The sequence below is a fragment of the Rhizopus delemar genome, genomic scaffold, assembly GCF_000149305.1.
Source record: "Rhizopus delemar RA 99-880 supercont3.28 genomic scaffold, whole genome shotgun sequence".
Taxonomy (NCBI): domain Eukaryota; kingdom Fungi; phylum Mucoromycota; class Mucoromycetes; order Mucorales; family Rhizopodaceae; genus Rhizopus; species Rhizopus delemar.
In genome coordinates this window covers 42,501-60,621 of record NW_027137852.1, presented here as the reverse complement: position 1 = coordinate 60,621, position 18,121 = coordinate 42,501, and the positions used below count along the sequence as shown (strand labels likewise).

Below are 18,121 nucleotides of genomic sequence, written 5' to 3'. Positions count from 1 at the left end.
AAATATCGTTATTTCTTCATTATGGTTCAAACATTAGTCGTAAAAAAACTAATTGTAATTGTTAAGATAATAGAAAACAAGAGGTAAAAACAAAAATAAAGAAACAGTTTGTGAACGTTTCGAGTCTGATCTTTATTTCAGTTTAAGTTAAAGTAAAAATTATTCTAATTGAAGGCAGATATTTATATCTTATTGAGTGAATGGCTTGATATCTTGTATTGTAAACGTTCTTCTACTCTTTCAGGTGCTTTATCAAGTGTCATCTCTATTTATTATTATGAAAACTTTTCATTTGTTCTTTTGTATGTCTGTCATATATTATCTTTTATTCTGGGGAATTTCTTACTGATTTGAATAACGTTATTTTACACGTTATTTCAATTACGTGAAAGGTTAGCAATATTCCTGACATTGGATTGGATTTGGTTATTTTAGTTGATACGTCTTCTTATCAAAGAACTCTCATGAATACAATACATATTCTAAAAGAACATGTTTAATTGGAATTGATTGTATGATCTTATTTAAATAAATTTGTATTTTATTTTACTTTAATTATGATCCTGTATTAAGACTTATATTTATTAATGTTAACGTCAATCAGTTACTGTTTTACAACAATTGGAAACCCATGCGTCCTGACTACTATTGCTACCACATTGCCTGTATCGTTGTACGTTGCAGAGTTCTCAATTGTATCTCCGGTTGAGTATAGCTTTCAAGCGTAGTCAGTATCCGGTCCGCTATAACACCGTAACCACCCTTGACGGTGCGCCAAATAATTTTTTCGTCTTTAAAGGCTCGTAGCTCGTCGGGTAGTACAGTGACACCTTCAGAAATATCACCATTGAAAGCGGAAAAAGTATTTACGTCGTTTGAGGTAATGTATGCCTGTGTGCAACAAACAGCGGGCACGCAATCTCACTTTTTTAGTCCGCCAAAGGTAGTTTTTTTCTGTTGTAATGCGATTTACTAGCTGCGTTTAAGTGTGACGGTCATAAACGTTACACCATTCGATCCGGAAAATTCGGGTGCATCGATTGCTATAATTGGACTTCACGTAGGACAATTACCCGGTCCGGAATCTCCTTGCACCATATCTTTTCCTTCAGCCTCAAATGGTTAAAAATTTGTCAAATAGGTAAAATAATGACAATTTGTAAAGTGATTTACAAAACGTCAAAAATTAAAACTAGAAGGTTTCGGCGTTCACATCTTCATAATCATAGCTACATTACATTAGTTTAATATTGTATTGAAGATACTGTAATTTTTATTGCTTTTGTGATATTTGAGGTTTTATAATATAAAAAGTACTAAGTCAATCAACAAATATAAAAATAAGTGAGACTCAAAGTAGATTGTCTTTATTCAAGTTAAAAATATGAGGGTATTTATACTTTTCTAATCACGGCTAAATATTAATATTTACAGTATATGACTATTGATTATTAATCGATATTAGACAATGAGTTATTTATATGATTGGCATAGTTTAACATCTTTTTATCAAGAAGTAATTATTAATCCTGATCCAGGAACTTATTAGAATATTCTGGAGTGGGTCGGGATTTTATTTGAAGTGGCGTAATACAATGTCCGATATTCCTAATTTGGAGGACCATTGTTCGTAGTAACTTACATTATTACTTCATTACATGTGTAAATACCACAGCTTTAATGGCTTGAGATTTGAATAGGCTTTTAGATTGATAATAGAGTTGATAAGAAGATTTGATAAGAGTTTTTAAAGGTAGATTCGTTGCTAATAGTGACCACCAGATCTTGTTAAGTAGATCAGACTTGTTTGTAGTAGTTTAATAAAAGGTTTGAAAATGTTTACAATTAAGATAATTTGCTTCAAGGGACTTGCCTTGCTTGTGTTTTAAGAGTGTTATACCAAAAGATTCAGGGATAAAGATACTTGGTTTATTGATAAAATATATTTATATTGTTAAAAAAGTCAAGTTAAGTCAAGCTAAGTGAAGTTTTTCAAAAAGAGAATAAAAAGCTAGGCTTTTTATAAGCAAAAAAATATAAAATTCAATTTTTACAAAAAGTAAAAAATATTGACGAAGGTTAAAAATCTTGAAGTGGTTAAAAAATATTTCAAAAGGTTAAAAAAATATCAAAAGGTAAAAAATATATCAAATGGTTAAAATTTTGTCAAATAGGTAAAATAATGACATTTTGCAAAGTGGTGTAATTTTCTTTAATATATTGCTTGTTTGCGGGTTTAGGTTTTTAAATATGTAAGTTTTGTCGATAGTGACCACCAGATCTTGTTAATAGTAGATCAAACTTGTTAGAATAGGTTAAACTCTTGAGGTTTAGGAATAGGTTTACAATGAAGATTATTGACTTCAAGGGACTTCAGTATTTAGAATAGAACACAGATCAAAGGGTTTCAATTGAACGCTTGGTGGATTTATTGTTTTATAAAATAAAGAAAATATAAAAAAGAATATAAAATTCAAAAGTAAAGTGAAGTGAAGTGAAGTAAAAATAGGGATAAGATATAAGGGTATTTATATGTTTTTGGTTTTCAAGCAAAAGAGTTGATACTCCGTTTTCAAATAGGTTGTTACGCAAAAGTTCATTTTCTAACTGGCGTGGTACTAAAAAAAACTTGACTGTATATCTTTCAGTGGTTTACAAAACGTCAAAAATTAAAGCTTGAAAGTAGTTTCGGAGTTCACATCTTCATAATCATAGCTACTGTGATGATTGGAGTTTGCAAGGTTTTTGTAGTATAAATAGGTTTGTACTGAATAAGTGTTGATATAAGATCAAAGGTTTAGATAGGATTTGATTCCAAAAAGAGTAATAGATTGAATATAAGTTCGCTTGTAATAAGTAACTACCAGATCTTGTTAAGTAGATCAAACTGTTTTGAGTAAAGTAAAATAAAAAGATAATATAATAGGGATTACAATGAAGTGTATATGCTTCAAGGGACTTCTTGTTCTTGATGTTAAGTAAAATAAAAGAAAAATAAAAGAAATTTACTTTGAATGATATTTATTTGAAATAATCAAAAAGTAATATGAAGTAAGTAGAAACAAGGTTATGTAGAAACAAAAGTAAGTAGGTAAAGTATAAGAAATATTGAAGTTATTTATATGTTTTTGGTTTTTCTGATTATATGCTGTTTTTGATGATTTTATGGACATTCTATATTTTTTTGTATTTTTCTGGATTTAAACTAATTGGAGAGAGAAAAGTCGAATGCTGCATTGTGTTACACTACAATACTGTGAGGGTATTTTTTCAAGAATAGCAGTGTCTCCGACGCGGTCCCCTCATTTTTTTGGGGGGAAGGGACGGATGGTGAAATACTTTGTTTCTGGAAATTTTTAAATCCCGCTTTCCTGCTGATACTTTAACGCTTTCATTTGAATGATATATTTGTAATAAATTACTTTATTATTAATTCAATAGTAAACAAAAAACATTTCAATAATTAAATCTGATTATCTGCGACTAACTTGCACATTTGGTTGATAGAAAGCTTGTCAGAAACTCTTCTGAATTCAAGAAATTGTGCAGCTTCTTCACAGCTTATACCTCTTTCATTTGACAGCGACTCTATTTTCTTGTACAGTGGAAGACGTCTAGTAAAGAACCTAGACTCGGTTCTGTTGTCTACTTTGCGCCAATCTGCACCGTACTGCTCTTCCATAGACTTGATAGATGGCTTTCCAGCAAGACCAACAGAGTATTCTCGCCATACATCTGTCACGCTTATCAAACTTCTACTCATTTTGAATGATGGTAGACCTCTTGAGTTAGCAGCACTTGGGGAAGGAATAGATGACAGCGGAACAGAAGAGGAAGGAAGGATGGTTGATGTTTGTTGAATTTGTGTATTCTCATCACCTTGTCTTAGCATGTTTGAGATTTGCAAAAAAGAATCAGCGAGCATGGTTCGGTTTTCTGCTTCCAATTGCATGACTGCATTCAAAGTAAGTTGATTCTGAGATTGGACTATGTTCAGCATAGCATTCATTGAGTCAAACCCTGTCTTCATAGCTGCTGCGACTTCAGGTAACAAAACTTCCAGATGTTGGCTCATTTTGAACTTCTCATCGTTGGCAGCGATTGCAGATGAAAGACGCTCTTCATAGTCTTTGTAAATATCAGTATCAAAGATGCTGTGGGACCAAATAAAGCTTCCGGGGTATTTTCCCTTCAACACCACTGAGTCCTAAGATAAAAATAATTAGATATCGTAAGCATTATGACTTGATTTGTAAAAAAAATAATCCTTACCTGCAAAAAAACTGTTCTTAAATAATCCATTAAATCTAAAAAGTTTGGCCCAGCAATATCGTCTTCAACTTCCTTCCTGTAAAACTTCTCTCTCCAATATTCAATCCAAGGAAACACCATTTTGCGCAATTCTTCTGATGGCTCAATTGAACCACGATTGATGAAGTAATCACCCTTACGAGTAGTGAACCCGGCCAGCACTTTAATGGCATCAACAGGAAGGCCACTTAAATAGCAACCAACCATTCTATCGCTACCCCAACGTCCAACTTGTCTCTGTTGGTCTCCAGAGACACCTTCATTTGCAACCATATTAATGGCACTCTTTCTGTTGATGTGAGTGAGCTTGCTTGAATGAACACCGCAATACCTAAGCACTTGTTTATAAATCTTGGCTTGTTCACTATAGGTAATTGACCCATCCCCTGTAGTGTTTGGAAACAAATAAGTATCATACCAATCACGGCGAGTCGAGAAGTTTGGAAATGGTAGGTTTTGATGATGGAACAAGGAAAAAAAATATTGAGCAAAAGCGCCATGTGGACAAACTTCAACATCCCTATGGCGAAGAGCAGAACCATATTGAATCTTGCCATCCTTATTAGTCTTACCAAATGTTATAGTGGCTACTATAGCAAAGCAAGTAGAGGGGCCTTGATTTTTGAGTTCCATGATGAATAAATCTGGCAGCTGTGTTCCAAGAGCAGTCTCACTACGCATAAGCATGGCATGGCTCATAGAAAAGCAGACTTTGTTTCTCAAAGAAAAGATGTTGTTTTGAATCAAAAAATACTGATTGATTCGAAGCAATTCTTGATCTGTATAGCCATCATTCAAAGTATTTTTCCCACGATCCTCATATTCGGTTCTTTTGCGTCTTGCTTCCTTTTTGGTATGAGTGTCAAGAAAGCGCTTCACGATAGGTCCTCTTGCCATTGTATGCTTATTGAATCCTGCTTCTACCTGTTGATGGTATAAATCAACCACAGCTTTTACATAAGCAAGGACTGATTCCCTACCCAATGGTGCGGGTGATCCATCTGCATTTTTCTTGAATTTGTTTCCACGGGTCAAAACATAGTCTTTGAGAAAGAAAGCTAGCTTTGCGTCATAAACAATAGTACCATCCGCAACTTTTTCTTTATTGGCGCACCATTCCTATTTTCAATTTCAAACAATTTAGAAATCATCACCCAAATAATCTTTATAACATATAGCTTTTAACTTACAAACCATTCTCTTTGCTTAGATTTATAAGCAGCAGTCGTGTTCTTGGGACGATATGTTTGATTTTCAGCAATGACCATTTGCGTATTTTTATCCATTGCTAGCCTGGCTCGAATCATGTCTTCATAATGTTCAGCATCTGGAAGAGCGATATCATTATCTCTAGTAGAAGGACCAGCGTTTGAATCGTGACTCATTGTGTCGTATAGTAGTAATAATAACCAAGTAAGAGATAAAAGCAAAAACAAAGAGCAATGTAGGTACTTTTTGAGACTGATCTTTATTTCAGTTTAAGTTAAAAGTAAAAATTACTCTAATTGAAGGCAAGTATTTATATCTTATTGAATGAGTGGCTTGATATCTTCTATTGTAAGCGTTCTTCTAATCTTCAGGTACTTTAGCAAGTGTTATCTCTAATTATGATTATGAAAACTTTTCATTTGTTCTTTTGTATGTCTGTCATAGATTACCTTTTATTCTGGGAATTACTCACTGATTTGAATAACGTTATTTTAGGTGTTATTTCAATTATATGAAAGATTAGCAATATTCCTGACATTAGATTGGGTTACTGACAACAGAAAATATCTTGTTATCTTGATTGGTACTTCTTATCAAAGAACTATCATTAATACAATACATATTCTAATAGAGTATGCTTACTTGGAAACAATTGTATAATCTTATTTAAATAAACTCGTATTTTACTTATGATCTTGTATTAAGACATGTATTTATCAATGTCAACTATAATCGGCTATTTTTCTTCAACGCATTGTTCAATTGAAATGCTTAACAAATAGTAGAAGAGATATGTTTGCAAAATTGGCAATTAGTTGCCAAAAAAGAAAGTGTATATTTTTCAATTGTTGATATGAGGATCCAATCCCTAACAACCGATATTTGTCACAATAATGTAGCTTACCGTATGCACCAATCAATATTAGAAATTTGGCTTTTATATGAAACGTCAAAGGACTTCTTGTACTTGCCCTGTCACTCCCCTTTTTTTTCTATTACAGCAAAGCTGAGTTGCATAAAAAAGCTTTTCAAGCACTTTATTGGTTATCAAAGTATACAAAGGATACATTGGATATCAGAGACCCGATCGCACTTTACTTTTTGTAAAAGTGAAGTATTTCATAGGTTAGAGCACTATACCTAAACATTTCAATTTCCGATATGTAAGTTTCGGAGACCCGACTGGGGATCTGAGAGACCTGAGGTCATGATACTGCGGTTTATACTGTGGTTGAGAGACTGTATTTGAATATCCAAAAGAAGTATAATATAGTATACCAAAAGTAGAATGAAAAGTGTGACAAGATACATATGAAAAAATGCAAATCCTAAGCAAAGAGCTTCAGGTCTCAGCCCGACGGGGGGGTCGAACCCCCAACCTTGAGATTAAGAGTCTCACGCTCTACCGATTGAGCTAGCCGGGCGATCTTTCTTGATAGGTGACTGGTAAATCTAGCTGATAAACTCAACTTGGTTCGGACACTGGAAATAATTGGTGATTGTCAACATCTACAGTCAGTTGTTGCATCTAAAAATCAACGTTTTTGACGTCTTTGATTAAATGAAAAAAATTAACTTTCGCTGTATTGGTCATTTTCGAATTTTGAAAAAAGATTCAGGTGCGAAAAAAATAAAGAAATTGAACAATATTTTTGTTTTTTTTGTAGCGTAAGTATTTATAAAGTTATTCATGTTTTAAAAAAGTGTCTTTTTTTTTTTCAAATGATCTTTTTTTGGAAATCCTGTTCCTCTCTATCGTTGAAAGACCGATATCTTCTTTTTTTTATTTTTGAGGGCAAAATGCGGAAATCAAAAGCATTTTGCGATTATTTTGTTCAGAAGAATACATATTAGGAAGGTGGTTTGTGATTTTTAGCTTAGATCATTACAAACGTGTTACAGAACGTAACAAAATAGTCGTGTTTGGGAAAAAAAAATGGCCTGGTAAAAAAAAAGACTAAGTTAAAAAAAAAGACTAAGTTAAAAAAAAGACTAAGTTAAAAAAAAAGACTAAGTAAAAAAAAAAGAAAGAGTATAGCAATAGAAAGTTCATTGTTCAAATGAAAACAGTAATCTAAGAACAAATATACTTTATAGAAATGCAAATGCTATTACATTATAAAAAAAGAATACGTGTACATTCTAAAAGAATAAAAAATAAAGAAGCTCTGCTAACATTTTGTTACAAGGCAGTTATAATTAACAAATACATACAAAACGCTTTTGTTTATCAAGTAAATAGATTGTTTTATTATTTTTTATGACAAATATTGTAAAAGAATATATGTTTTTTAAGCTTATACTAGTTCATTACTTACTTTATGTTTGCACATGAGTGTAATTTGCCATTAGCCATTAGCCATTAGAGATGTGAGCAATGGCAACTTTCTTTACCAAAAATAACTTTTCAGTAACAAGCAACAATATAAGTCTGTTATTCTTATTGCTTCATCATGTTGGAAAGAACAACTTTGCTCATGAGATTCATGTTCGTCATCCGAATGTGTCCCATTAGGAATTCCTAATGTAAAAAAAAAAAAAAAAAGAAACCGACATTAGACTTGGTTGTTATTTTTTTTTATGAACTTACGTTTGACCAGTGCTTGAGCTTTCTTTTTTATCTTTTGTACTTTTGGTATCTAGTGTATTCCATAAAACAAAACCAGGGAAAAAAAAAAAGCTGTTTTACTGCTGTAGTCCGTTAAGACCGAATTTTTTTTAACCTAAAATAAAAAAAAAAGAAAAAAGAATACTCTCCATGTTAAAGATATTGCACTCAAGTAATAAAACTTGTTCAAACAATGTATAAGTTATCTTTTGAGACATAATTAAATATAAACTACATGAAAAGTAACTGTTTTTGATTTCTAACATGGATAGACAGTGAATAAGTGTAACATTGGTAAAAATAAGGCTACAAAAAAAGCACTTCTCTCTTTTTTTTTTTTTTTTCTTCTTCTCTTTTTTATAAAAGGTATAGTTCTTAATATTATATATATTCTATTCCTGCTCTAATAGTACTTTTACTTTAGTAAAATCGTATTGCCTGCTTTCTTTATGGTTTAAATGGTCTTTATAAAGTCTCTTTCTCAAGACTACAGTTGTTTCTTCTTTTACTTGTTGACACAAGCATGGACGGCGTGTTTTTTTTTTTTCCCTTGTCTTGTTTTCCTGGTTCATCTAAAGTAAGGTGATATTATTTTTACTACATATCCTTCATAGCTAATAGTTATTATAGATACATGCTGCTTCTTTTTTACTTGTTGGTATAAGTTTAGCTAGTCTTCTGGCCTATTTAAAGAAAGGTACTATTACTTCTACTACGTATACTCAATAGCTAATAATTATTATAGATACGTGCTACTTTGCTTTGGCCTTTTACTATTTCTTTCTCGCCTTTGCTTTGGTTCTTGAGTACTGATGTCTTTTCTTCTTTTGCTTTGATTGCTCAAGTCCTTGAATCCTTGTGTCTTTGCATCCTTGAGCTTGGCTTTTTTTTTTCTTCTTCTTATGAGAACTTTTTGAGTTCCACGAGATTAATCGATGTTTTTTTAGATTAGATGATGCTATTTTGATGGCATTAGGTAAGTCAAGTAAGCTTTTAAAACGCTACGAGCAAAGAAATACTGTATATTATTATTATGTTATTTAAATAAAAAAAAAGCTATTTTTATAAAACAAATCCCTATTTTTTTGTATATATAAAGCAATATTTATTGCAATATGAATGGTCAATAAAGAAGTATATAAGCAATATCAGTGGTTGTTAAAGAAGTACATAAAGCCATATGAGTGGTTAATAAAGAAGCATATAAGGCAATATGAGCGGTCGATAAAAGAACAAAAGGACAAATAAAGAAATGCTTTAAAAATTATGATTCGTTGCCCAAACGTTGGCAAGTATTGAGTAAAACGTGTCGACTGCTCTGGTAAAAGAATGCTAAATGACTTCCACTTGCTCTCTTAATAGGTACTGAACGTTGACTGCACTGCCGCGAAAAACGTTTACAACATCCATAAAATACCGTGTGTTTGCATGATCTTTGGCGTGTTTGCCTTCAATTATTCTAAAACTAAACGCTTACTTTCTCCAATTATTTGCAGTGGGAGATATGTTTATGCGAAGCGCTACGGGAAATATGATTGGCTGAATGGTCTATAGTGGAGAACGGGTATAGTCGACACCAACTGAAGGAGGACCCCTGGGTTGATCAGGTGACCTGCAACTTGCTGGCGGAGCTCAAGTGAATTGATGGCCATATACAGTTGGGGTGCACTTTCCTTTTTTTGTCGGTGAGATTCTAGGTTTAGCTGGGTGGTTCGATATATATTGGGTGCTTCTTCCGATGACATTCGCTCAGATCATATGTTTTGTTTTCTCTCTTCCGTTTGACGTTTTCTTTTGTCTGATGTTTTATTTTCTTTCCTTATCATCAGTTACCCTCGTCCATGTCCTGATCTGTTTATTTTTTGTTAATGCTACTGATTCTCTGATAATACTTTATGCATTTGCAAAAGTATATAAGTCTTGTAAATTGTTATTGAATAAAGAGAGAAAAATCGACCTATTTTTTTACTTTATTTTTTTATTCTTTCTTTTGAATAATCAAGGTTCCCTTCAATCTTTGTTTATTCACTCGCTCTTATACGTACACTTGCCTTTATCTATTTGGTGTTTCTCTTATTATTCTGGTACCAATTGCTCGAAGTAGGTTTTTTCAGTCGGCCTAGGTTCTCGTTCGAATTGAAGTGAATTAATAGAAAATCAAATAGGCAACTTCAGTGGATATATCTCTACCGTCTTATACAAGTCCTTCAAAAAAGTATATCTTCTCCCTTAGTACATTATCATTCTTTTGTCGTAGCCAAAAGAGGTAAGCCCTCACTCAATATTCCGGCTCGGACGGCACGTGTTGTGCGGACCGAACATCACTAGGCCCTGATGTCCCTGAGACCCTGTTCTCGTCGCAACCCCGCTATCGGGGATAATTAAGAAAATTCGAGAGATTTCTGGACCTCATCATGAAAACATATAAATAGTTGTATTGTTTTGTAATAAATAAGGATTCAGCTTTGTTCACAAGTTCAAGTCTAGTTTACTGTTTATTCTAATTTACTATTGGTTGGTTCCATTGTTTACAACGACACTTTCGCTCTTCCGACCGTTACACAAGGTATTTATTTTTCCTCATCTTTGAACTCGGTTTACAACACCAATACGATACATCCATCAACCGTTTTAACACAAAAAACGCGCCTTTTCTTTCTCTACAACATATATTTTTTTCAGCTCGAAAGCGTAATTTTTCACTATTTTGACATTCCCCATGTCTCAACATCTTAACCCTGGAAATTCGCAAATGTCGAAATTTGCCATTCCTAATGTCGACATGTCAAACTTGACTGACTCTAACCAACAGTTTCAATACTTGCTGAACATTGCTCAAGATCTGCAACAACGCGTTACTAGTCATGACGATGTAATTGCGGAATTAACTGCATTACGAAACGAAAATGCCACATTAGAGGCAGAGATTGCTAATCTCCATGCCCAATTGGAATCTGCAACTACCCACAACCCAACCCAAAGTGCTTCTAGCTCTTCCTTGGTGTCTCCTCCTCTTGTTAGTTCTGTACAACAAGCTTCTGCTGCGCCTGTACCCTCTTACAGTGCTGTTGCCGCTCGCTCTGCCTCAAAGCCGGTAACAAAAACAAGAAAACTTGCTGCTGGTCGCGCCTTCCAGCCAATTGACCCCTCTGTTCCTCATGGATTCGAGTACTTGTACCTGAACCGCAATTGCAAGCTCACCCGTGCTGAAGTCAGACGCAACCTGCGTCTTCTTGGTCTTGATCTTGATCTGTCTCGTGTCTTGGACATTTGTTTCCCTGGTCACAAGGTTCTTGGTCTACTAGTCCACGTTCTGTACAAAGAAGAGGTGGTCTCTCTTCTGTCTGCTGCCAAGGTTCCGTTGGTTGACTGTTTTGATCCTTTGGATCCTGTCAACTTGGCGGATCCTGAGCTCCAGCACCTTTCGTTGGCTGACAAGGCTAATGAATGTGCTGAGCTCCAGTTCACTCGCTGCTCCCGTGCTCTCTCTCGTCTTGGTGCTGGCCGTGCTCACCTGGTGGGTCCCGTAGGTAAGCACTTTTCGTCCAAGGGTTGGATCGATGGAGACTCTCTGAGTCAGATTTTGTCCTCCCTTCCCTCTCCTCTTTCTGCTTCTCGTGGTCGGGATCCAGGCGCTGCTTTCCGTGGTGACACGGTTATGTCGGATGCTTTGGTCTCTGATGCCGCTAGTGCTGGATCGCACTCATTATGAGTGAGGTCCAACACCTTTCTATAAGCCTTTGGAACGCGAATGGTCTTCGGACCACGACCGTCCATGAGGTCCTGTCTCATTGTCTCTCCTCTACTCTCCTTTTTATCACCGAGACTTGGCTTCTTTCCCCTTCACTCCTTCCTACAGACTGGATGCAGTATCATGTGTATGGTGTTCCTGTACCTTCGGCCAACCGTGGTTCGATGGGTGTTACTGCTCTGGTCTCTCCTTCTTGTCCCTTTTCTGTCTCTCAACTTCCTTCACCGAATCGGTATACCCTTTCGTTGAAGGTCGGACCGTATCGCGTTCATTGTTTGTATGTCCCTCCTCCTCTTTCTACCGCTGACTTTATGAATGTACTTTCTTCAATCCCCTCATTACCTAATACTTTTACAGTAGGTCAAAAAACTGCTGCAAGGAATCCATTTTTCTTGGTTTTTATAGTGCATATCCTGTTACAATGGTACAAACTGCCTTTGTTCCCACATAGTAAATCTTCTACATGCCTTGAAAAATCCGAAAGAGTTTAAGCCCTATTGGATAAGTATTGAAGGAAGTATGAGATGCGCAATTTGAAAATTTGAAAAAATGAAAATTTCAACGGAATGAATTTATTTATTAATATTTGGTTGGTCCTCTTTTTCTATTAATAATCTCTTGAGTTCTTTCCGAAATATTATCTACATGTCTTTGACAAAGTTATTTATTGAAGTCAATTCATATTTCCTCAACTCGTTCCCAAAGCACATCCGTGTTCTTTGCTCTCTGTTCATAATAGTTGAGTTTCAACTTCAATTGATGCCATACGTGCTCGATTGAATTTAAGTCGTGGCTCCGAGTTGGTCAATCGTTAATATAGCTCTCTTGGCTACTACATAACTAGGCTATTGTAGATTATGCCTTGTGCTTTGTGTTATTATCATGCTAAAACTAAATGTTGGACCAGTCGATATTGTAGTACTTCATCGTATCACGAAGCGTAGTGTTCAAAGGCTGAAGGAAAAGATACGATGCAAGGAGATTCCGGGCCGGGTATTTGTCCTACCTAGATGCCAAATATAGCAATCGATGCAAATAATTTTTCCGCATCGAATGGTGTTACTTTCGAGGCAGTCACGTTTAAACTCAGAGAGATATGGCGCTTGCAACACGAAAAAACCTCTTTTGAGCTGACCCCACAAAAACGATGCGGAGGGATTACTCTACCAATATTTGTACAACATCAGCAAGCAGTACCGCAATCGATGCAAATAATTTTTTCCAATCCAATGGCGGTACTCATAGATCTCTCACTGTAACACACAAGGAGGTACAGGCTTTTAAAGACGAAAAAACCCCCTGGTCGGACGGACATTATGCTACCAGAAAGGATTACAAGCCGAATTCTTGTCCTACCAATATGACAAGCTTATCCATAGGTAGAAACAGTGTTTCCGCATTTAATGATGGTATTTACAAGGTGATCACATCGAAACTCAGCTTGGTATCCGTCTTAAAGCGTGAAAAAAGTGCTTTTGCTGATGGACAAGAAATTGTACAAGTAGACTGCAATCTGAATATTGTTTCTAGTTACACTTAAGGTATTCTGAGAATCTCAGATGATATTTCTACATTGATTGCTCATTCTATTAAAGATTGCCCTTCGTAGTATCTTACATAACAATCGTAACATATACCCAGTTGTCATGTAATGAAAAAAATGACTGAACAATAATAAGGAAAGAGTGTAAGTCCTGCATGAGACTGGTTTATATTTCAGTTTAATGTAAACTAAAAATATTCTAATTGAAGTCAGATATTTATATCTTATTGAATGAATGGCTTGATATCTTCTACTGTAAGCGTTCGTCTAATCTTCAGATACTTTAGCAAGTGTTATTCTAATTATGATTATAAAAACTTTTCATTTGTTCTTTTTTATGTTTGTGATAGATTATCTTTTATTCTGTGGATTCCTCACTGATTTGAATAGCGTTATTTCATCTATGTGAGATCAGAAGAACTCATGACATTGGATTAGATTTCTAACAATAGGAAAAAAAAATTATTACTTTAGTTGATACTTAACGAAGTGTTGTAAGCATAGTTATTTTCTACACGACTCCAGCTGAATTATAATAAATAAAGATACGCAAAAGATTAAATTATGATTAAACAATTCTACACTTTTCCAAATTTAGAACAATAAGATCAGTATTCGTCATCCTAGAGAGTTTAATCAATTGTCAACCCCAAAAGTAATTAGATCGAAGTTAATTGACTGGTTATTATTTCTATTGTTCAATTTCAAATGCATATATTAGAACATCGACAAGCTTTAGCTTAATCATTGGTTCTTCAGCACGACATCGTTACCGAACCTATATCCTTTATAGCTACGCTCACAAAGAATATAAATAGATGCCAACTTTTGATCCATAAAACGGGGCTCTTTTGCAATATAAAGAAGGATTTTAATCTTATATTGCTACTATTGTTTTTTTTTGTTACTGTTTTTTTTTGCTGCGTTTTTTTATTTTTGTTGCTGTTTTTATTGGTTTTTTTTTTTTTTTTTTTTTTTTTTTTTTTTTTTTTGCTTTATTTTTTTTTAACCTTACGACTACAACACAAAGAACCATCATTAATATAAAGCATACTCTAGAAGAATGCATTAACCTGAAATTAATCATTGTTGTGATATTTGGGATGGTGCATACTCGATTGCAGTTCAAAATAAAGTAAAACTTGAAACTTGATAATTGATGAGTTATTTGAATTTTTTTATTGAGTGAAGACAGACGAGAGAGCCCATTAAATCAGACGACGTCTTCATAAATTTAGTAATCAAGGAACCATAGCTACAAAGTATGAGTTACTAAAGTTAGCTGTGCATATTGAAGGATATATATCAGTAGCCTTTTATAAAAATAGTTTTAAATTATATAGAATGGAGATATTGATCAATCGCACTCAACATTTAAGTGTAATAACAAAAATACGACATACATAATCTTATTTAACTTATCTTATATCTTGTTTTATTTTAATTACAATCTTGCATTGAATCTTATATCTGCCAATGTCGACTTTAATTGGTTACTGCTCAATAGCACCTTTTACTCAGACAAAGGGACTGAAATTTGGCATACTTTTAATAGACATCACTACTACAGCATACCTATCATCAGTATGTATGAACTTGACTTGGAAGGAGTGTAAGTTTATAGCAAACCATTCTTTTTAGTGTTTTGAGAGTGATATTTTATTTTTATTGTTAAGCATGAAAGGGATACAATTAAGACATAGAACCCGCAGGTACATATTTAATTAGAACTATTTGTAAACATAATTAATTTATGAATTACTGGCTCTGTTGCCTAAATTTCTACGGGTAGCACGGGTAGCACGGTTAACACCTCTAGGTCTACCAACAGGGCGGCTTCCGGTTCGAGGCCTTCCACCAAGACGATTACTACGTGCAGGTAAGGCTTCGTTTTGACCATTTCTAGATACCAAAGGACTGCCCTGCTCTGATTGAAGTAAAAAGCTGGATGTTTCTGCCGTGTCATTTAGCTCCTCCCCGCTATCGTTAGCTTGTATAGCTTCTTCTTCTAATAATTCCCTAGCATCGCGGGCACGACGACGTTCTACCCATGCTTCAAAACGACGAGCATCTCTAGCTGCAATTCGAGCTGACACTGAAGGTGAGTTACCATCAAGACCACGCGTAAACCAATCCTCAGTTTCTGCAGACCGTTCAGCTGGATCTGAGTTCATTGCCACTTCGCGGATCATGCGCTCAAAGTACTGCTTGACATTACCGGCATTCTCGCTTCGCCAAAGATGCTCCAAGATGCGTTTGTAGCAGTTTTCTTTGGTTCGGTTACGAGGCTTGATAAACGCTTTTAAAGGAGCCCACATACTTTCAATCATGTTGGTATGAATCTTTCCCGATATGGGCAAACCAGAAAATGAGCCTTGGTTACCTTGTACTTGATCTACCGTGGCAAAGTCTAAGGAATGATTGACAACCTGATGCCTGGCAAAGAAGAAGTTGCCGTCATTGTAAGCGCTTGCATTGTCAAGTATCTCGCCAGTATTCTCATCACGCTCTTCCCTAGGGTGCAGACCGGAATATGCTCTCCATCCATCAGATCTAATGGTTGACCCACGCTGGCAGTTATCATAAATGATGGGCAAGAGTGTTGCCGCTGTCCGATTAGGGACGGTGCAAAAGAATTTGCGCCCTGCTTCATACCTAGGTCTTAGCTCTTGTTCGCCAGTTCGATGATCGGTGTAAGTGTAAAATCGATCTGCTTCATTGACTGGGACCAAGCATTCAACCATACCAAAGACCCAGATGCCTTCTACACGATGACCACGATGGTTTTTTCGCTTGCCAAACTTAGACTCATCTATTTGTATATGGTGACACCTTACATTGGAGCCTAGTTTATGCTCCTCTTGTCGATTATGGGCATTGTAGTCACTGAGCATCATTAATCGAAGATCATTTGCCAATGAAGTCACAGCAGGACGGCTCATGCCATGGGAGTTGCAAATGTTGGTGATGCTTGCGTCTTTTAGATAATCATACATCACCGAAAGAGTGTAGTTTGTCAAGCATTTACGATTGTAAAAAACCGAGTTGTACGTACAGACACGAGACTTTCTACCAGGGTGACCAACAGTATTACCATTTTCATCGATGTCAAGACCACCAGCACAATAGTACGTAAGTCTTCCGCTGTCGACACGATTTCTTAGGGTGCAAACTTTTCGACAGCCATCAATGCCACATACATTGGTTCTATGAAAGGCGTTGTTTGCGGATAAAAGATGACTGCAAAAAAAAGGTAAAGGGTCAGTAAGAAAATAAATCCCACTATCGCAATGTAACATTTTTGATTATAATTAACTTACTCCCATGCTCTTTCGGGACTAACAATTATTTGCGCTTCAAGGACACGGTCACCAGCAGGAGGAATATAAGACCTGTAGCTTGAAACTACTTGACCAGATACTCGACCGCCCCTACGAGGAGTGGCACCGTTGTTTGAATGGACAGAAGCAGATGAGTTGAGACGAAGCATGTTAAGTAGATAAAATAAAGAAGAAAAAAAGAAAAAAGGCATGTCTCTTTATATAGATATTTGAAATGCAATTAAACACGTTGTTTCACATATCACATACTCAAATATGCACATGGTTACAACTCGGAAATTAGCACTCGTGGTTACAACTCGGAAATTAACACTCGTGGTTACAACTCGGAAATTGGTACTCGAAGTTACGATTCATTATATACCTGCGCCTTGTGGTTACATATGCATGCTATTATGGATGGTTTCACTATTCTAATCCACCCTATGTTCTTCTATTTGCAGATTATAGCACATAGTACCAGTTTTGATATTTCACCCGTCTCATATTTAAAACTGTGCAAATGAAGTTTGTTAGCTTAATTTGTCACTGTCGTAATCTTATTTACCCAAAAAGAGTTCTTGTCCATTTTCGCATTATAGAACCAATAGTTCGGTGAATTCTTAAACATTACAGTATAATAAGCTTTTTACTAGCAACCAACAGCAGTTTTTCATTGTATACCTATTATGAACCTCGCTTTAGAAAAGGCGGTATGGCTGATATTGTTGTAAAACACACAGAAAGGAGTGATAGTGCTCAGGCCAAAAAGAGAGGCTTTGTACAATTGCCCCAAAGATTTATTCATGCTCCTTTTTGCTTGCTTCGTAATTATCTTTTGTAAAAGGAATTTAGTGCTTAAAGTTTATCAGCAATCAATGTAGAAATATCATCTGAGATTCTCAGAATACCTTAAGTGTAACTAGAAACAATATTCAGATTGCAGTCTACTTGTACAATTTCTTGTCCATCAGCAAAAGCACTTTTTTCACGCTTTAAGACGGATACCAAGCTGAGTTTCGATGTGATCACCTTGTAAATACCATCATTAAATGCGGAAACACTGTTTCTACCTATGGATAAGCTTGTCATATTGGTAGGACAAGAATTCGGCTTGTAATCCTTTCTGGTAGCATAATGTCCGTCCGACCAGGGGGTTTTTTCGTCTTTAAAAGCCTGTACCTCCTTGTGTGTTACAGTGAGAGATCTATGAGTACCGCCATTGGATTGGAAAAAATTATTTGCATCGATTGCGGTACTGCTTGCTGATGTTGTACAAATATTGGTAGAGTAATCCCTCCGCATCGTTTTTGTGGGGTCAGCTCAAAAGAGGTTTTTTCGTGTTGCAAGCGCCATATCTCTCTGAGTTTAAACGTGAC

The 18,121-nt window shown here is 35.4% G+C and overlaps 3 protein-coding genes and 1 non-coding gene across 4 annotated transcripts; 1 reads left to right on the top strand and 3 right to left on the bottom strand.

Moving 5' to 3' along the window:
• Positions 1-3,463: 3,463 nt before the first annotated feature.
• RO3G_17221 (uncharacterized protein) lies at positions 3,464-5,696 on the bottom strand (the record flags this gene model as incomplete). Its single annotated transcript, XM_067671805.1, has 3 exons — positions 3,464-4,207; positions 4,273-5,430; positions 5,502-5,696. 3 exons carry the CDS (start codon positions 5,694-5,696, stop codon positions 3,464-3,466), a joined length of 2,097 nt encoding a protein of 698 aa, XP_067527746.1.
• Positions 5,697-6,871: 1,175 nt separating this feature from the next.
• On the bottom strand, positions 6,872-6,944 carry RO3G_19229. The gene has a single exon. It is a non-coding gene; the product is annotated as a tRNA-Lys (tRNA).
• A 3,903-nt stretch (positions 6,945-10,847) lies between these two features.
• Positions 10,848-11,840, top strand: RO3G_17220 (uncharacterized protein; the record flags this gene model as incomplete). The annotated part of the gene is made up of 1 exon (XM_067671804.1): positions 10,848-11,840. The coding sequence occupies one exon, from the start codon at positions 10,848-10,850 to the stop codon at positions 11,838-11,840; it is 993 nt and encodes a 330-aa protein (XP_067527745.1).
• Positions 11,841-15,173: 3,333 nt separating this feature from the next.
• Positions 15,174-16,912, bottom strand: RO3G_17219 (uncharacterized protein; the record flags this gene model as incomplete). The annotated part of the gene is made up of 3 exons (XM_067671803.1): positions 15,174-15,936; positions 16,078-16,629; positions 16,743-16,912. 3 exons carry the CDS (start codon positions 16,910-16,912, stop codon positions 15,174-15,176), a joined length of 1,485 nt encoding a protein of 494 aa, XP_067527744.1.
• Positions 16,913-18,121: the final 1,209 nt, after the last annotated feature.